A 20,690-nucleotide genomic window follows, 5' to 3' on the forward strand; every position below is an offset into this window, starting at 1 on the left:
TCTACTTACTGATTCCCAGGCCCTACCCCAGGTCTACTTACTGATTCATAGTCTCCGGGGATGGGGCCCAAGAATCTATATTTTTAGTAATCTCCCCAGGTAATTCTGGTGCGCATCCAGGGTCAGGAACAACTGGTAAACCATAACTCCTAGAAGAGAAAGATACTTGGAAACATTTGGAAATCTCCACATTTTGACCATTTCAGCAATTAGGATACTAGTTTGGAATCCTTTACCTCTTGCTTTGCCAGGAAAAAAAAAAAAGCTTCACAAAACGTGGTGTCAACTAGGCCATAAATTTAGCCTGAGGACTATGATCTAAGAGTGAACCAGTAGTATCACCCCAGCCAGCTCTCAGATGTCTCAGGTTTTAAGAACCCCCAGACATGCGTATTACCACTTAGTGAGCCAACACTCTGCCTAATTTTAATCTCTACAAATACTAACATTAACTCAATTAATAAAGAAAGATAAAAAACAATTCTATCTCCTTAAATTCCTGGGACTTGAAATTTGTGAAGGCCCATCCTATGGATGTACCTGGAAGGAAATATCTATACAGTTTTTAGATAGAATAGTACGGTCCTTGAAAATGCAGCCAAGGAGAGTATCACTTTACTGGACCCTGCTAACAAAGTTACCGCTAGCTATAAAAGTTTATATGGGGATCAAAATCAAAAATTAACCCCTTTCATTAACGCTACCACTAACTTCGAATTTTATGATGGGGAAAGTATGTGTACGTGTGTATATAGTGCGGAAAGGTGATTAGAAAGATATACATATCAATTTCTTATTCCTAAATATTACAATAAAAAAAAATTTTTTTTTTTAGGCATCATTAATTTTGTTACCAGAAAAAGTTACTTTCAAAGTAAAATGTATGCATGCCCACTGTAGAAAAGTGATAAGCAAAGACAAAAATAAAACAAAAATCACCTATAACACCACACAGATAACCACTGTATTTCAGAAATATGTGAAAACGTATACACACATTCGAATATATATAAATACACACACGTCCTTTAACAAAAAGGGAAAACTACAGTCCTATTTTATAGCCTGTTCTTCCCGTTCAATAAGAAATCAAGAACACCTATTTTAATACATCTCTATCTGAATTATTTTTAATCAGTGCATATTATTCTTTTATGTGAATATGCCATAATTTATTTAACAAATCTAGTGACAGTCATTTAGGCTGCTGCCATTTTTTTTCTATCACTTGTGTATGTGTGTGAATCTTTGCACACTTGTCAGATTATTTTGCAGAAGGTACTTTTTTTAAGGCTTCTCTCCAGATGAGTAAAACCAATTTAATAAGGGTTCCCATCTCCACACATCCTGTCAATGTGGTTGCTTTTAATCTTTGCCATACTGATGAAAAAAGTATTTCATTTAATTTTAATTTGCCATTTTTTATCACTGCTGAAATGAATACACTGGAGGTTCACTTCTTTAACGAACATCCTAGTCACGAGCGATCCCAATACTTTAACTAAAGATGCTGGTCTTTTTTTACTTATTGAAAGAGCATCTTAATAACAATAATCACCCCTGTTCTGTCATAAATGTTATAACATTTTCCAGATTTTTGTTTTCCTTTTAATTGTTTTTTGTTAGATAAAACTTTATAAAGTCACATCTACTTTTCTTTTTATGCTTTCTTAGTGTTTTGCTTGGAAATCCTTTCCTAACCCAAGGTTACATAAATATTTTGCATTTTCTCCAGGTACTTTTAACATTTTTTTTTTCCTTACTCTACCTCTCCAAGGTGTGAGACAGAAATCTAATTTCAGTTTTCCCACCATATGAGTTACCAATTGTACCAACATTAATTTCTCCTAATCTGAAACAACTTTATCATATAAATTTTTATATACACCTGAATGCTTCCAGATTTTTGTTTCATTAATCCAGCTATTTATATTTTAATTATTTATTATGTACCTATAGAATATTTTAATAGTACCAGTATAAGTATCCCTGCATTATAGTTTTTCAAGATTATTTGAACTTTGATTTCAAAGAGCAATTTAAGACTCAATATGAAGTTCTAAAACCAGTATCTCAACTGATACTACATTAAATTTATAGGCTGTTTTGAAGAAAACCAGTATTTTTACAACACAGTCTTCCACTGCAGGAATATGGCACACCCTCCATTCATGTATGTCGCCTTCTTTGCCTGTCAGCTACATTTTACAGTTTTCTTCCCCTTGGTCCTACATATTTTTGTTAAGTTTCAAGATATTTTAAACTTTCTATAGTGAATCTATTTTTCCCCGTTGTGTTTTCTAATTAGTTACTCCTGGTATTTAGGAAAAGTATTAATTTTAATTAATTTTCGTATATTTATTTTGTAACTGTCTACTTTAACAAGCAAGTTCTCGTAGTTTATTTAATTATTTCTTTCTCACAATTATGGGGTTTATTAGGGAAGTAACAGGTTACAGTTCAGGTTCAGGAACGCTCAGGATACAGCTCTTCTGTCAGGAAAGCCTCTTCTCAGTCATGCCCCCAGGCAGGTCTCTCTCTGGTCCTTCAGCCTCTCCCCTGCTCGGGCAAGTGAAGTCCTCGCAGTTTCTTAGCTGAATCTTCTGTTAATACCATCAGCCAATAATAGCATCTCATAGCTCCCAGAAGTTTTTGGTGCATACCATGAGCCTGACACTCTGCAAGGCACTTTACTGACATTCTCACAGTGAATCCTTATGAGAACCCCGTGAAGCAGCTATTAATGTCCTTCCAGACGAGGAAACTGTCCTGGAGATTACGTCACTTGCCCAACAGCACAAAACAAAGTAAGCGAAAGTTAAATGCTAATATGGTATTTGACACAGAACAAACGTTTAACTATTTACTCTTACCTAGAAACACAGCCAAAAGACATCCTCACCAATCTTTGATAATGGATTAATGTTATGAACATCAATTAGTATTTTTTTTTTCAAACAGTATGAGAGGGGCATTTCAACATCTTTTTTTAGATAAGTGTCATGGGTATTTACCTCAAAAGAATAATCTACTGAATTCCAAACTGTCCTCCTTTACAATATTTACATCCCTAATTTTTGCATCCTCATCTACTGCATTGGTTAGAACTCAAAATTCCAAATCTTGGTTTACTCCACAACTACAGGCAATGAAGAAGAAACCATGAGAACAAGGAGATTTCCAGCATTCTAAATTAAAAACCATCAACCTCAGACAAAGCCTCAACAGACTGTTGTCTCCTCTCCTCCTCTCTCTCAGGCCCTCTTCTCACTGATCAAACTCTTCCTAGTTAATCTCATCTAATCCCATGGATTTGGTGTTTCCAGCTTGGATCTCTTTTCTGAACTTTGCACCTGTATATCTAACTGACTAGCAGACAAGCCCATTTGTTGTCTCACAGATTCTAAAACTCATCAAGGCCAAAACTGGACTCATCCTCTTTCCACTTTCTTGCCCCAGTCCTCTGCGGGAAACACCAGATTTCAGGTGATCACTCTCAACTCTTCTTCCCTCTCTCCTAGCACTTCAGATCAGTTATCAAGTCCCACTGACTCCATCTCGTAAATATCTCTCAAATATGTCTTTATCCCTTACCACTGGCATTGCCCTACCCTAGGCCATAATCACTCTCTCCCAAATTACTACAGAAACCTCCCAATTTCCTCATCTCCATCCTTGACCCTCTCATTTATCCACATTGCAACCTTCACACATGCTGTTCTCTCTTCCCTCATCATCCTCCTTCCTGACTCATGCTTCAGGTATTAGTAAAATGTCATTTTCTCTATGACTACCCTAGACTGGGTTTTTCACTGCTTTGTGTTCGCAGAGCAACATGTAATTCCCCTAGCAAAGCACTTAACATTTCCTGTAAAGTGGGGATTCTCTGTTAACCAATCTTACCCACACCAGTACAATGCCCGGAATATGCAAGAATATGCAAGGCTCTTACATCACTCAATGGCTGAATCATAAGGATGCTAGGTAACAGTGATAGACACTAGAGCCTCCTTGTCTTTTTCCCAGCTTATGTGCAAAGGCCTCTAAGGTTTCAACACTAAATATGGCTGTTTCCGAAGTAGTGTCCATCATGCTCATCAGGAGATAGTGTTCTTCATCATGCTAAAGAACATGCTTGTATCCCTCATTTATTAGTGTTTTCACTCATAAATGAATGCTGGAATTTATTAAATACCTATTAGGCAGCTAATGAGTTAACACTATACCTGGACATAAAGAATTACAGTTATTTTAATACTCCACTGAAAACAACTGCTAGCATTCTAATTAGCATTTTCAGACCCATATTTATGAGGTAGGTTGTTCTGTAGTTTTCTTTTCCTTTGTTAGGTTGGGTCGTCTGAGTTTTCCCGGTATTATGGCATGAGTTGAGAGGCTGCCCTTCCATCTTCTTCAGTGTTCTAGAAGTTTAAAACTTTTGAGGAGGTAGTTCAAATTAAACTTTATCAATGTATCAATTTGTTCCACTTCTTGTATAAAATTTGCAATTTTTGTTTTCCTAGAAATCAACTCATCTAATCCAAGTTTTTATATTTTTTAATTCAAGTATCTGTACTTATACCAACATTTTATCATTTTAAAATCTCCTTTATTCCAGTAATGATATACTGTTTCTCATACCTAATAAAATGTTTTTCTTTTCTTGATTAGATTTGCCACTTTTTATCCTTCATTAACCTTTTCAAAGAACCAAGTCTTGGATTTACTTACAAATATTGTTGTGTTTGTTATTTTCATTCATTTCTTTTACCTTTCAATCCGTTTTTTCTGCTTTTCTTATGCTCTACTGATTTCTAGAACCAATGCTCAGGTAATAATATGTGTTGTTGTTTGGTAGGTGCTGTGAAGTTGATTCTGGCTCTATGTGACAGAGTAGAACCACCCCATAGGGTTTCCTAGGCTGTAATCTTTATGAAAGGAGCCCTGGTGGGACAGTGATTGGTTGCTAACTGAAAGGTGGGCAGTTCGAACTCGTCAGCTACTCCGCAGGAAAGATGCGGCAATTGCTTCCGTAAAGATTGCAGCCTTGGAAACCCTCTGCAGCAGTTCTATGATACGGTTGCTTTGATTCTGGCAACAGGTTTGGTTTGGTTTTGCAATCTTTATATGAGCAGATCGCTAGGCCTATTCTCCTGTGGAGCCACTGGGTAGGTTCAAACCACCAACCTTCCAGTTAGGAGCCAAGTGCTTAGCCACTGCACCAACAAGGCTCCTAATTTTATATATACAGAAATAAAAATAATTTATTTAGCACTTACTTTGGGCCCAGTTCTAAGTGTTTTACATGTATTATCTCAATGACCCTACATAACTGTCCTTAATTTTACAGATAAAGACATTGAGGTTTAGAAACGTTAGATAACTTTGCCCAATAACAAAGTTCGGAAAAGAGTAATGGACCCCAGATCTTGTCACTGCTAGAGTGCTGCTCTTGTTGTTAGATTCCATCGAGTTGGTTCTGACTCAGAGCAACCCTGTGTACAACAGAACAAAAAACTGCCCGGTCCTGCACCATCCTCACAATCTATTATATAAGACCATGAATTTTACTTCCGGATACAAAATTGTTTTTACAACCTATAAATTTTGTCTTATAGCAATCTGTCATTTTTGTAGATAAAGTATAACTGTAGTTTTGTTTCTTATTTTTTTTTCTGGAACAAATAAATTTAAGAACATAATTATTAATTTCCTCAGGTTTTTTTTTTTTTATATAACATGAATTATTATTGTATAACTCTATAGCAGCATAGTCAGAAAAAGTGGCCCATATGATTTCTGGTTTGGGGAAGTTTGTGAAAAGTTTCCTCATACCTGGTCAATACATTTAAAAGGTAAAGGTGTTTAAATTACTGGCTGCTTTAGCATTTGGATAAACTCTAGGCTATTATCAAGACTTTGCTGATACACAAACACAAAATCTGAATTCAAAAAGATAGTCCAACAGAACTGGGATAGCTTACCACTTCTCTCAGTGCCAACTCCTTGCTTACCTTCCAGATCTCTTATACTCTTTTTTGTAGGGTCTTTCCAAGGATGGTGACCTTCGGCTGTCCCGGTGCCTGTGTCTCTCCCGTTCCCGCTCTCTTAAAGGAATTAACACACAGAGCTGTTTTCAACAGAAAGACTCAAAAACGCCATCTCTTTTCACTGAATTAATCCTCTAAATAAATGGACCTCACCTAAGAATTTCTCAGGCACTCTTCACCATGGACATTTTTAATTCACTCTTCATTTATTAGAGGATAAAAGAGCTTTTCACTTCACAGAAGTTAACTTATTTGTATAATTTTTGCTATTTCCTTTAAAGAAAGAAGTCATACTTGATGCTAAGCAACAAAGGGAATTTTATCATAATCTTCTCTCAAAACCTTCCAACCAGACAATCCTTGGTTATTTGACCTACAGCGAAAACTTTAAAGATTTCTACTGCCTAGTCATTTCTAGAAAACTTTCAATTTCACCCATCAAAAAAATGCAAATTATAAAGCTTTCACAGGAAAGATCAGTACAAGGTTGTATAATGAAAGGGCTCTGAATTCTCAGGCCTAAGCTGCAGTTCTAAGGTCACTAACCTGCCATGAAACCGTGGACATAGATTTAAATTACCTTTAAATGCTCTTTTCATCTGGAAAAAAAAAAAACACTCAAAATGGAGATGCTGGATTTACCCAAGGTAAAAAAAGAATGAAAGGTTTTTAAAATGTTCCAATGCAAAAATGAAATTTAATAACAATGATAATAAAAACTTAAGAGTCTATTACTAGGTACAATGGGTGATCTGAAACAATCCAAGCTCCAGTGTGTTTGAATCAGAACTACAAATCTAAGGAAATTTTAGCCGTCCAGTCTTAGAATTGAAAAAAAAAAAAAAGTATTAGCCTGAGCTCAGCAAGAAAACTATAAAAATGTTTGAACTTAAAAATATTCTCCAATCCATAAGGAGCCCTGGTAACACAATGGTTAAGCAAATGGCTGCTAACCAAAAAGTCGGTGGTTAGAACCCATCAGCTGCTCCTCGGGAGAAAAGGCCTGGTGATCTGCTCCTGTAAAGATTACAGCCTATGAAACCCTGTTGGGCAGTTCTACTGCTCTGTCCTATAGGGTTGCTATGAGTCAGAATCAACTCAACAGCAATGGGTTTGGTTTTTTTTTTTTTGGTTATGAGTTGCAATTGACTGGATGGCACACAACAACAACAGTCAAATAAAATTACATTGAAGTCGAAACTTACAAAACTGACAGAGATCAGTGACTGCTTAGATGTTAAAACAAAGACTGGTTTTTCACTTACAAGATCTTCCCCAACAAAGACTCCTTTGAATAATATGCTTTTGACATATACGCAATCCTCAGATATATACCAGCTGTCTAAAATAAAGCAGCCAGAGCTCCAGGTTTTATATGCTTTGCCTGATAACAGTTCTAAAGTAATAGTTTACTTTTAGGCACTAAATTTCAATTATAGAAATTAGTGAATGGCACCACATGCCAAAAATATAACTGGTAATGGCATAAGTGCTAAAAAGAGTTAATTGTCTATATTTCCAAATAAAAGATCTAATTAGACAATATTTCTAATATTTGTTCATTTTTTAAAGTTTAGCCAATAGAATCTTGCATTTAAGAATGGCACTTAGGATGGTGATTGCTATCTCTGAGTGATTATTAATTGTAAATACTGGTTTGGATATAAATCACTTTATAGTGGCACTCCATGGATAAACTTGTTTAAAACAAGAAAAACAATGTTTGGGCCACTTTTATAAAGACTGTCCCTTGCTTGCAATTAGGATATTCCTTAGGTAAAGTAATGCGAGCTCCCCGCTAGCTGTGGGGATTACTGCGCAGTAACAACACTGGCTCTGCGAAGCCCCACTGCCCTCTCCCTTACCGCATGCAAAAGAGCTTGCATGGTGGCTGCATCTGAGGCGGTTTCTTTTCTCACTTCCTGGGTAGCTTCAAACATATACATACATCCGTCTCCTCACAAACCTATTCTAGAAACTGTTAACCCTAAAACAATCTTATAACTCTTATTCAACTCCACTTTGGGGGAGGAGGAAAAAAGAAGAAGGCAGGGTTTGTAGAAGAATAGACTCTTTTATTCCAAGAAGGAAGGGGAGAAGCAGCCACGGAAACGGCTACAGAATCTGCGTAAACTTAGCACAATCTCTGGTACAAATGTGTGATTTTTGCTCTTTTTCAACATATTTCTAGAAGTTAAGTTAGGACTTCATATGTCCCATGTTTGTTTCACAGTATTATTCCACATAAGACAGATGACTCTAACACCACCTAAGACCCAAGACAAAAACCAAACTAGCTGCCAGCAAGTCAATTCCAACTTATGGCGACCTCACCCATTTCAGAGTAGAACTGCACTCCCCAGGGTTTTCAAGGGCTGTGATCTGTTCAGAGGAGGAGCCCTGGTGGCTTGTGGTTAAGTGCTCGGCTGCCAACCAAAAGGTCCACCATTTGAACTCACCAGCTGTTCTGCGTGACAAAGATGTGGCAGTCGGCTTCCATAAAGATTACAGCCTTGGAAACTCCATAGGGCAGTTCTACTCTGTCCTATAGGGTGGCTCTGAGTAGGAATCGACTCAATAGCACCTAACGGCATATAGGAAACACGTTTCCGTCTACATTCCACTGGGGCTTCAGAGAGAGGGAACACATTTTCCTTCCAAATCTTCCAAGCAGTGGTCACTCTCTTCAGGTCAGAAAATGGCCACTACCATTTACTGGCAAAATGTTCAATCAGAATCAAACCAAAGGAGCCATAAAAAAACTTAGAAACCAAAATATGAACTGATTCCTATATCAATTGTGGAGTAACAATAGGAGGTAAGACCAGCTCTCCACAAACTCATGTAAATGAAGTAACTTGGTTTAGGGAGCTTGAACAATCATGGCATAGAAGCTCCACAGGACAATGAAGGCAAACACACCGTAATGGAAAGAAAGAGAAGCGCCATTACTAGCTTGACAACCAGAAAACCTCAAATATTACATAAAGAACTCACTCAAAGTACAAATAAATATTGGTGTTATTATTATTTGTGTAGACCAATGGTTCTTTTGAAATAATAAACTCATTCCCACTTTTCTGAGAATCCTCTATAAGGTACAGATTTCTTATAAAAAAACAAACATAGACATAGAACTTTGTATATAATTTCAGAACACTCTAGAAGCCCATCTATAGACCACTTTTAAGAATGTCTGCTTGAAACCATATTTCTCTTGTTCTTATAGATGTTTGGTCTTTTGAGGGAGCCATGGTGGTACAGTGGTTAAAGCATTTGGCTGCTAACTGAAAGGTTGGTAGCTTGAACACACTAGCTGTTCCTCAGAAGAAAGACGTGGCAGTCTGCTTTGGGAAAGATTTATAGCTTTGGAAACCCTACAGGGCACTTCTACTCTGCCCTATAAAGTTGCTATGAGTCCGTATCGATTCAGCAGCAGTGGGTTCGGTTTGCTTTTTTGGTCTTTTGAAAATAGAAATGTAATCTGGAATGGAAGAGTCCTAAAAACACAACTTTCTTCAAGATGAATAAGTTTCAGAAGCAACAAAATTAGGTTAAAAGTTATTTTGAAACTATAAGTTTCATAACATGTAACTATTCTTATTTCATTTTACAAAGAAATAGCAAGATGGTGAGAATATACAATCAACTTCCACTTATCCTAAATGTTAGAAGGCAAGCTCTGTTTGTTAACTACCAGTCAGCTTAAATCCTGATGGATAAGCCACACAGGTGACCAGTCCCAAAAGAACTCAAACACTGTAACCTGGCACGATGATCATACGGGACATAATTAAATCCCTGATAACCCCCAAGACACCACAAGATCTTTCACACCATACGATCATCATTAAGAATGCCAACTGTATTATACAGAGCCATACGTGGGATAAATCTACATTGGTAATTTTGGGATGCTTTTCAAAAGGGGCTTTTTCTGACATCAACTTGTTTATTTATCAGGTGTCTCTTACTCTTTAAAACAGAGTACAAAGAGTGTACTGTTTTTTCTATAATAAAACAAAACGCACTTCTGACCTTCCGAGTGCGTGTGCCAATGAACAGAAACTGACTGTGTCTGGGCCCCTGCCGTTCATTAAAGAACTCCACACATCAGTTTACCTGCTCCGCTCATAGCTTCGGTGGCGAGAGGGCGTTCTTCCTCGGTCGTAGTCTGACCTGTAGCGGCTGTCTTGTCTTCTCCTGTCAGGACTGCGGCCTCGCTCCCGCCGATCCAGCGACCGATGCCTCTCGCCGCGCCCGTGACTGTGGTCTCGATGCCTGTGATCGTCGTAGTGCTTGAGCCTTTCTGGGGACCTTCTCTCACTGGGGGCCTTTGTTAGGGGGTATGGAGGGAGATGCCTAAAATGAGGGCTATTGCTGTTACTAGCACTGGGGGGGAAAGAACTGGTGTTGTTCTGGAAACTATTGAAACTGGGAGGTGGGAAATTGTGGTGTGAGTACCCTGGAGGGTACTGATAATTAACCTGTTGTGGCATGACTGGCGGGGGTGGAGGGTGAGGCATGGAAGGAGGTGGCATCATGAAGGGGAAAGTGTTTTGTCCAGGAGGTGCTCCAGGGACGGGGGGGTTATTGGGACAGGGCATCGGGGGCGGCATGGGAGGAAAGCAGGGAGGCACGGGGAAAGGGTGCCTCATCTGGTGGTTGGGGAACGGGGGCCTGATTGGGCAGGGAGGAAGAGGGCCTTGCGCTGATGGAGGAATGGGCGGGGGGAAGGGTACGAAGTCTGGGCGTGGAGGCAGGAAATTGGGGGCTGGAGAGTTTGAGAAAGTGGTGGAGGGAGCACTTGGCGGTTCATATTGATATTGCACAGGAGGCTGCTGAGGGTGAAGCAGTCTCAGATTTTGCGGCCTGAAGGCGGGCGCTGAGGGTCTGGCTCCATGTCCTCCTCGCCCTCTGGGACACCCTCGTCCTGGGTGGAATGACATCCTATGGCTTTGTTGGGGGGAAGAAAAAGGGAAAAGTTTAAAAAAAAAAAAACTCACCGTGTATAATGCTTTCATAATGCTATCCCGATGACCAACTGAGAGATCACTTAGTCAGGTCACTGGAATTTTCCACGCACCTAACCCTGGGTCTAGGTAGTATGTGAAACTCCTCATGGCCAATACTCTTCCCCAACTCACCGCCATAGTCGGTCCCTGGACCCTGTCTTTCCCGAGAGCTGCTCCATCTCAAAATCATGAATCCAGCATCCCACCATTCAACCTGCTGTCACATCCTGCTTCACTTCCCCATTATTGACCTCGCTGTATCATTCTGTCCACTCACTCCACGGTTTTAGTCAAAAGAACCTAGTAATACCCTAACCTTAGAAGAACCTGACCATTCATTTCCTGTATGCTGGCCAGAAAGTGGTACTGTAGAAAAACACCCACCTGGACAGGTTGGTGCCCCCATAACTTCACAGTCACTGGGTTCTACCAGGCCCTCAACCTGGAACACTTCTCTAGCCAGGTTATTCTCCTAACTATCCACCATGACTACCACATACCTTCAGCACCCTTCTCAAGATCCTGTTCCCTTTTCACTTTCAACAAATAATCTTGTCTCCTGTCAAACGGCAAACACAAAAACCATCAGAAAAGAACTCTCTCAACTTGCTTTACCAATTCTACAAACCTGTTGTTAGTTGCTACCAATTAGATTCTGACTCACGGCAACTCCACGTGTTCACAGTAGAATTGCTCCGCAGGGTTTCTAAGGCTGTGACCTTTCGGAAGCAGATCACCAGCCTGTCTTCTGAGGCACCTCTGGGTCAGTTTGAACCACCAACCTTTCAGTAGTTGAGTGCTGAACCATTTGCCTCACCCAGCATTCTGTCCAACCGACCCTTCTCTCTTGAGCACTCTTCTTTGACTTCCTGATGAAATACCATCCCGTGTCCTCTATTTCTCTGGCTGTTTCTCCTGGCAGTATCCTATGCCAGCTCCTCCAACTGATATGGGGCCTTCAAACATTTGGTACTCCTCAGGGGTCCAGCCTAGGCACTAAGCTCACTCTCTCACGCAGGGTGACCCTAGCCACTTGAGTTGCTTCAATTGCCACCCATCTGTCAGTAACTCCCCGAAGTGACATCTCTACCTGTCAGTTTTTAAGCTCCAGATCCACGTTGGCAACTGCTACTAGACCTCTCCTTCAATGTCTCACCAACTCCCAAATTCAACCTAACATATCCTGAAAGGAATGACCTTCCCCTCCAAGACAACACTTGTTCCTTTTCTACTTTACCTATCTCAATGAATGATACCATGTTTCACCCAGGTCCTCAAGTCATACAACTGACAACTCTTCCTCCCTTACCTTCTTTAGTTAATTATTTTTAAATTCCTATTTTTTTTCTCCTTCGTAAGTATTTTTTGAATTCATTCATTTCACACCACCATCTCTTATCTGGCTACTACAATAACATCTTTGCTGGCCTTTCCACAACTACCATCAATGCCCTCAAGGCCTTCCCTGCTCTCAAGATACTCTACTTCTTCTCGGAATTCCTACAATAATGGAATCTACCAACTAATTATGTAATTCTATCTTTAAAGTCAGGCTGCACCTCAGGACTGCAAGTCCTGTCAGGGCAGGGATCCAGGATATCTCATTAACTGGTCTGGTTGGGTTCCTAGCCATGTACATGGCCCATTGCTGAAAGAATGAACACATTTCCCTTGCTCCGCACATGTTCAAATCCATTCAACCTACTATGGCTCAGCTCCGGCGTTTGCTCCTCTCTGCATTCTTTCAAGCTACTGCCATTACTCACCATGTATTGCCTTGCATCATGATGTACTGCCTGGATATTCACATCTTCCACAGTGATATAAACTCTAAGGGACAAAAAGAATAAAACACACATATAAGTGTGCTACAAACTGCCACCGTCACTCATCTGTCAGCTTGTTGTACCGTAGTGGCTTGCATGTTGCTGTGATGCTGGAAGCTATGCCACCAGTGTTTCAAATACCAGCAGGGTCACCCATGGTGGACAAGTTTCAGCAGAACTTCCAAACTAAGAAAGATAGGAAGAAGGATCTTACAATCTACTTCTGAAAAGACTGGCCAGTAAAAACCTTATGAACAGTAGCGGAACACTGTCTGATACAATGCCAGAAGATGAACCCCTGAGGTTGGAAGGCACACAAAACACAACTGGGGAAGAGCTGCCACTCAAAGTAGAATCGCCCTTAATGACAGGGATGGGAGTAAAACTTCTGGGACCTTCATTTGCCGATGTGGCATATCTCAAAATGAGAAGAAACAGCTGCAAATATCCAATAATAATCAGAATGTGGAATTTACAAAGTATGAATCTAAGAAAATTGTAAGTCATCAAAAATTAATTGGAACACACAAAGATCAATATCATAGGCATTCCTGAGCTGAAATTGACTGATATTGGCCATTTTGATCTGAACAATCATATGCATTACCATGCCAGGAATGACAACTTGAAGAAGAATAGTGTCCCATTTATCATCAAACAGAATATTTCAAGATGTACCCTAAAGTACAACGCTGTCAGTGATAGGAAGATATCCACATGCCTACAAGGAAGATCAGTTAATACGACTATTATTCAAATTTACACACCAACCACTAAGGCCAGAGATGAAGAAATTGAAGATTTTTACCAACTTTTGCAGTCTGAAATTGATCAAACATGCAATCAAGATACACTGATAATTACAGGTGACTGGAATGTCAAAGTTGGACAATAAGAATTGGTAGTTGGAAAACATAGCCTAGGTGATAGAAACAACACCAGAGATCACATGATAGAATTTTTTAAGACCAACAACTTTATTGCAAGTACCTTTTTTAAACAACATAAACAGCAACTATACTGGAGCTTGCTGGGTGGAATGCAGAGGAATCAACTCAACTACATCTATGGAAAGAGACGATGGAAAAGCTCAATATCATGAGTCAGAAGAAGGCGGAACACATCAATTGCTCATTTACAAATAGAAGTTGAAGCTGAAGAAAATTAAAACAAGTCCATGAGAGCCAAAATATGACCTGCGGTATATCCCACCTGAATTTAGAGACCATGTCCAGAGTAGATTTGACACACTGAACACTAATGACCGAAGACCAGACGAATTGTGGGATGACAAGGACCTCGAACATGAAGAAAACAAAAGGTTATTAAAAAGACAGGAAAGAAAGAAAAGACCAAAATGGATGTTAAAAGAGACTCTGAAACTGAAGAAATGATGACATAAAAGAGCTGAACAGGTTTCAAAGGGCAGCTGGAAACACAAAATAAAGTATAATGAAATACCCAAAGACCTGGAGTTAGAAAACCAAAAAGAAAGAACATGATTGGCATTTCTCAAGCTGAAAGAACTGAAGAAAAATTCAAGTCTCGAGTTGCAGTACTGAAGGATTCTAGCGAAAAAATGAACAACACAGGAAGTATCAAAAGAAAATAGAAGGAATACAAGTCACTGTACCAAAAGGAAATGTTCAACCATTTCGGGAGGTAGCACATGATCAAGAACTAACAGTACCGAAGGAAAAGGTCCAAACTGCACTGAAGGCACTGGCAAAAAACATGGCTCCAGGAATTAACTGAGATGTTTGAACAAACCGATGCAGCACTGGAGGTGCAGACATTCTTTACTGTTGTTGTTAGGTGCAGTCAAGTCGGTTCCGAATCATAGCGACTGTATGTACAACAGAACGAAACACTGTCCAGTCCTGTGCAAATGTTAACTCAAAAGTCAAGGAATTCCCTGCAAGTGGAAAAGTCAATATTTTCTGCATCTGCCTACTCTTGGGTTGCTGTTCGCAAGCAGAGAACTGAGGGAGGTGTTTTGAATAGTTAACACGTCTAAGAACATCACTCTAGATTAAAAAAAAAAAAAATTGCAAAGGGTGACTATATTTTCTTAAGAAATTTCTGTTTCCCAGCTGAACCATCAGGCTGGTCATTTTCACCCCGCTGCTCGGTAACTCGAGTTTCCCTGTTTGCAATCTCCCGCCAGACTGGGAACCCCAAGAGGCAAAGCGCGGGGCTCAAGTCCCGCTCCCCGCCAAGACCCGGGCGACCCCAGGCCTGGCCCACAGCCTGCGGTCCATAAATGAATGAAAGCTCTCATAGTTCACTTCCATTCATATGTGAGATCCGGGCCTCGGGTTGCTTTGTGGCCCTCACTACACACCTAAAGAGGTGCTGCCAGACCCCAACTTCCAGGCGCCTTTCTTCCCCAGCCGGGGACTCCGGCCCCGTTTTAATCTGGACACTCAGAAACACGCCCTCTTCCAACACCCACACGGCGCCCCTTTTACCTACAAAAGGCTCTCGGGCCGCAGGGTCGCCGTCTGATAAATGCCACTGTTACACTGCAGCCGCCAAGGCGGTGTGGCCGCCGCGCCTCCGGAACAGGAAACCGACGGAATTAAATACCAACCCTGAGCAAGCTGGGCCAAGGGAGGGAAACTCTTCTGCTCGCCGCAACGCTCGGGCGCGGTGATTGGTGCGTCAGCAAGAGCAATGGCCATTTCAGCCAATCGCCCAAGTCCGTCCCTCCGGCGCCCGCCCTCCCTCCTCTCTGTCCTCCAATCCGGAACCGCAACCGGGTGAGCGCGCGTTTCCGCCGGAGACGGCGGCAGCGGTCGCGGCTCGGGCTTTCCCAGGTCCTCGCCCAGCGGCACTGGCCCCCGGGAACCCTGACGCCGCGAGAACATGAGTGACTCCGCGGGAGAATGCGTTCGCCTCCGGCGCTACTCCGAGCTCCCGGTGTGGGTGGTGGAGGATCATCAGGAGGTGAGCGGGCGGCCGCCGCGCGCTTGGGGACAGGACCGCCCGTGCACTGGAGCTCTGGGGACAAGTGCAAGGCAGAGCCTTAGCACTGAAGGTGGAGAGATGACCTTCGGGTTCTGTGGCTGTGGGGAAAGACACTAAAGCAGCTGACTTGAAAGAATAGGAGTTGGCGTTTATCACGGGCTCCCACAGCCAAACACTGGTGTCCCCGGGATTCGAACCCTGACAGCCTGATTGCAGAGCCTGGTGTTCTCATCCTGCACATTAACGCTGGCTTCTGGGGAACTCCCTCCGGCTTCTCCATCCCGGTCCTGCTGTTTAGGGGAGGCGCTATGCCAAGGACGTGGGTCTCAGTCTAACGTGTTGAATCAATGCGATGGTCCAAACCCTGTGCATACATTCATCATCTGTGAAACAGGGACGATAATCGTACCATTCCTGGGGCTATTAGGAGTATTATCGTATGCATATTGTGTACATACATCTCTTGATACGGTGCGTGGCGTATATAAACACAAAAAATGGTAACTTTTATGGCTTTGCTACTTTAGCTAAAATAGTGCCTTAATCTGGATTCCTGGAAGCCTAATAAAGTGGCGATGGATCTAAGATATGTTTCCAAGGTCAGCATTAATAGGCTTTGGGGGTTCTCTGGACATGAAAGGTTATCTGGATTTGTGGATGGAGGAGTTAGAGACGAGGAAGGAATTTGGATTTCTCAGGACCAAGACATAGTGTCTAGGAGCCTAAGAGAGAAACTGGGTTAGGCTGTACTTTCAACTTCCGTTTTCAACCTAGAACTACAGAAAATGTAAAAGGAGAAAGAACCTGACAGACCACCTAGCCCCTCCTCACCATCCTAAAGGAACGGAAAAAACAGGGTAGCTTGAACACAGTTAATGTCAGAACTCAGAATTAACTAGCAGTTTGTTCCTGAGCCCCAGTCCTGGTCTGTCTCCCCACATTACCTGTTGAACTTGAGGTGGTGGCTAGATGGCAGCTAGAGCTGTTCGTCAAGCCTTTGGAGGCATAAGCTGAAAGTTCTCAGGAAAAAATAAGCCTTGAGATAGTTTCCCCAATCATCTATAGTAAACTAATTTTGTATTTCCCCATTTATTAACAGCTCGTTTGCTGTTAGCAAACTATGCAGTTATGTTTAGCATTATTTTCAATTTGCAGTTGAATATGTGCTCATGATTTCAGTGCCAATTCTGAATATATGCGTGTGTGTCTTTACAGGTTCTGCCTTTTATATACCGTGCCATTGGTTCAAAGCATCTTCCTGCCAGTAATATATGTTTTGTACATTTTGACTCCCATCCAGACCTCCTTATTCCTGTGAATATGCCTGCAGACACTGTGTTTGACAAGGAAACACTCTTTGGGTAATATGTGATGTTTGTTAATGACCTTTTATGCACTTCAAATATAACCGACCTGATAAGTGGTGATTTTAGCTGCCATTGATGTGGCCTCCGACTCATGATGACCCTATGCACAACAGAACAAAATGCTGCCTGATCCTCTGCGATCCCCAGAATCAAACCATTGTGATCTGTAGGGTTTTCATTGGCTGATTTTCAGAAGTAGATCACCAGGCCTTTCTTCCTAGTGTGTCTCAGCCTGAAAGCTCCACTGAAACCTGTTCAACATCGTAGCAACACGTAAGCTTCCACCATGGATAGATGGATGATGACTGTGCACGAGGCGCATTGGCTGGGAATCGAACCTAGGTTTCCCGCACATAAGGCAAGAATTAAGGAAAATAGACTTTGCTGAGCTCCTGGATTTTGTTTTTGTTGTACTTGCCTTTTTGGTTTTATTTAGAACAGTGTGAGCAGACTTTTCTTAAAGAGGCAAATAGTAAATATTTTAGGCTTGCTAGCCATGTAGTCTCTGTTGCAGCTGTTTATCTCTGCCCTCGTAATGCAAAAGCCGCCAAAGACACTTTAAACAAATGACTGTGGCTGTAATTCAGTACAACTTTATTTACAAAAACAGGTAGCCCAGCCAAAGTTTGCCGACCCTTGATTTAGAATATATAATTTTAGAAGTAGACATTATCTGAGCCAGTTCTCCCTCCCTTTTAAAAGTCAGGATACCAAGGTACAAGAAAGCATATCTTATCTAAACGCATAGTTCAATAATTGTATAAGCAACACGTTTTTTAATTTTTTATACTCTTCCTCCCAGGATTGAGCCCTTTCTACTTCTCAGTTTGTTTTTCAGGTTACAGATCCTTTTGACATTCAGTTATATAGAACCATAGAGATGGACGTAAACTTCGTAGTTTGCACTCCATTCTTCAGGAAGGATCACACCTAAAAACTACTTACTAGCCTCGCTTCTGTAAATAAAGTTCCCTGAGATTCTGTCAGCATCTTTCATGTATATAATTATAGAAAGTAATCTGCTTATATAATATAAAAAGTAGCAGTAATGTTGCAGTGTTATAAAATTAAAAGATAAATGCTTGAGTGAGTTAATTTTGCTACTGCTATATTTCTTTTAGTTGACTTCCCAAAACTCCAATTTGGAGTGTAATTCCTAAAGAAATTTAGCTATACCCATTGTCATTGCTTTCTTATATGTTTGGAGGTTTTACATTTTAGAAATTCAAGGAAGAATTCTGAGGCAGGTACGCAGAACTGTATGCTTAGTCTTAGAATAATGGTTCTTAAACTTTTGGGCCTTAGGACCCTTTTACACCCTTAAAAATTATTGAGCTCTTTAAATAGAGGTTTTATCAGTATTTACCATATTTCAAATTAAAACTTAGAAAATGTTAAAGCATTAATTCATATCAAAATAACAATAATAAACCCACTGCATGTTAACACATATATATTTTCATGAAAAATAAAGATATTTTCTAGAACCAAAAAATTTAATGAGAAGACTGGCATTGTTTACATTTTTGAAGATCTCTTTAATGTCTGCCTTTATAGAAGACAGCTGGATTTTCATGGACTTCCACATTAAATCTGTTGCCTAAGTTGTTAGGGTACGAGTATATGAGGAAAATTTAGACTCTCACAGATGGTGTGACTAGAAAGAGTATTTTCATACCCTTTTTGGTAATTGTGAATATTCTTCGGCGCTACACCAAACTTAACAAGCAGTAGTTTCTTAAAGGTTACTTGGAATGTAGACTCCAACAACCGAGACTCGAGTCTAAATAACCATAATTGTCAGTCAGTTCTTTCAAGAAAAAATGATGTTTAGCTCACAAGTCAATCACACAAGTGCTTTTCCTTGAGGCAGCCATTGTACTTCAAGGTATGTAGCAGAAGTGCTTTATGTGCCCTTCCAGTTTTGCCACACAGAATACTTAAAAGTTTATACTTCAAGGATCAAGATTTCATAAAATCATCAAGAACACTCTTAAGAAAAACTGGCTGTTTTGTTGTTGTAAGTGTTTAGTAGGGAAGAATATGATGGCTGCTGGCAGACTTTGGTGCCACCGCCTTGGTCAATCTTAAGATAGTAACCCACCATTGCTTTTGCACCATCAATGTAAACATCAATACAGTGCAAAGGGCAAATGATAGTATCATGAAAGTAGTTTTGACCTAGTGGACGCTCTGAAAAGGTCTCAGGGGACCTCTCTCCCCAACCCCCAAGCATTCTCAGACACACTTTAATACCTGTTACCTTAAAATATTTTCATAGAGAAAATTTTTTTTTTTAAAGTACACATTATTAGTTTTAATGTTTCTTTCTATTTCATTTTCAGAGAATTAAGTATTGAGAATTGGATCATGCCTGCAGTTTATGCCGGCCATTTTTCTCATGTAATATGGCTTCACCCCACATGGGCTCAGCAAATTAAAGAGGGCAAACATCACTTTTTAGTAGGCAAAGACACGTCCACCACAACAATCAGGTAATTTTCTCATTTTTATGAGTATTAGATTGGTTGAATGCTTTTATTTTATTTTGGATCCCTACAATTACCTCCAAAGTGTCTCTCCATGCAATTGGGATCAGAATAAGCCTCAACTCCTCCAAAAAGTTCTCGAAACACCAGAAACAGTCCCTGGAGCACCTTCGTACACCGCTTGTATTTTGTTGCTGGTCAAGTTAGTTTTTTAATAACATGATCTTCATTTTCTGGAATTCTGATTCCATTGATGACTAACTCCATTAGATCATTGATGTTATATATTCAGTGATATATTTTGCTTTTTCCTCCTGATGTCACCGCTGTTTGCTAAGTTTAACAATTAGCAGTGAAAGAACAAAATTATCTCACTTTGATTTTTTTTTTATCCAGTAGCTGAATAAATAGATTTGGCATTTTAATTTTATTAATATGATTGTTGTTAGGTGCTGTCGAGTCCGTTCCACTCATAGCAATCCTATGATCCTGTGCCATCCTCACGATCAATGTTAGACTTGAGCCCATTGTATCAGCCACTGTGTCAGTCCATCTTGTTGAGGATTTTCTTCTTTGTCGCTGAGCCTCTACTTTACCAAGCGTGATGTCCTTCTCCAGGGACTGGTCTCTTCTGATAACATATCCAAAATACATGAGACGAAGTCTCACCATCTTTGCTTCTAAGGAGCATTTTGGCAGTAATTTTCCTAAGACAGATTTGTTCATTCTTCTGGTAGTCCATGGTATATTCGGTATTCTTCACCAACACTATAATTGAAAAGCATCAAATTCTTCTTCCATTTTCCTTATTCATTGTCCAGCTTTCACATGCATATGAAGTGATTGAAAACACTGAGGCTTGGGTCAGGCACACCTTACTCTTCAAGGTGACAGCTTTGCTTTTCAGCACCTTAAGGAGGTCTTTTGCAGCAGATTTGCCCAGTGCGATGGGTCCTTTGATTTCTTGACTGCT

General features: G+C 40.4%; 3 protein-coding genes across 11 annotated transcripts in view; 2 read left to right on the forward strand and 1 right to left on the reverse strand.

Annotated features, from left to right (window-relative positions):
• Positions 1-15,442, reverse strand: part of DROSHA (drosha ribonuclease III) — a 138,352-nt gene extending 122,910 nt beyond the window's left edge. For 3 of the 4 annotated variants that reach the window (XR_007514375.1, XM_049861674.1, XM_049861672.1), the window contains exons 1-5: positions 15,367-15,442; positions 12,832-12,895; positions 10,173-11,006; positions 6,015-6,107; positions 42-149 (exon numbers count right to left, since the gene is read on the reverse strand). Coding sequence is in view for 3 of the 4 variants with exons in the window: in XM_049861674.1 (XP_049717631.1) it covers positions 42-149; positions 6,015-6,107; positions 10,173-11,006; positions 12,832-12,851 (1,055 nt within the window). In the remaining variant the exon portion in view is untranslated. Of the gene's footprint in view, positions 1-41; positions 150-6,014; positions 6,108-10,172; positions 11,007-12,831; positions 12,896-15,362 lie in introns of all 4 variants that reach the window. The other variant, XM_049861673.1, reaches the window with a different exon arrangement.
• The window catches only part of PDZD2 (PDZ domain containing 2), a 575,078-nt gene continuing 566,200 nt past the window's right edge, over positions 11,813-20,690 (forward strand). Inside the window, exon 1 of the mRNA XM_049861669.1 lies at positions 11,813-11,828. The gene's annotated coding sequence lies outside the window, so the exon portion shown is untranslated. The remainder of the gene's footprint in view (positions 11,829-20,690) is intronic.
• The window catches only part of C2H5orf22 (chromosome 2 C5orf22 homolog), a 42,196-nt gene continuing 37,158 nt past the window's right edge, over positions 15,653-20,690 (forward strand). For all 6 annotated transcript variants that reach the window (XM_049861766.1, XM_049861748.1, XM_049861770.1 and 3 more), the window contains exons 1-3: positions 15,653-15,840; positions 17,077-17,222; positions 19,574-19,723. In XM_049861766.1, the coding sequence (XP_049717723.1) occupies positions 15,760-15,840; positions 17,077-17,222; positions 19,574-19,723 (377 nt within the window). In that variant the 5' untranslated portion in view covers positions 15,653-15,759. The remainder of the gene's footprint in view (positions 15,841-17,076; positions 17,223-19,573; positions 19,724-20,690) is intronic.

This window comes from Elephas maximus, chromosome 2 (assembly GCF_024166365.1).
Source record: "Elephas maximus indicus isolate mEleMax1 chromosome 2, mEleMax1 primary haplotype, whole genome shotgun sequence".
In the NCBI taxonomy this organism is placed as follows: Eukaryota; Metazoa; Chordata; class Mammalia; order Proboscidea; family Elephantidae; genus Elephas; species Elephas maximus.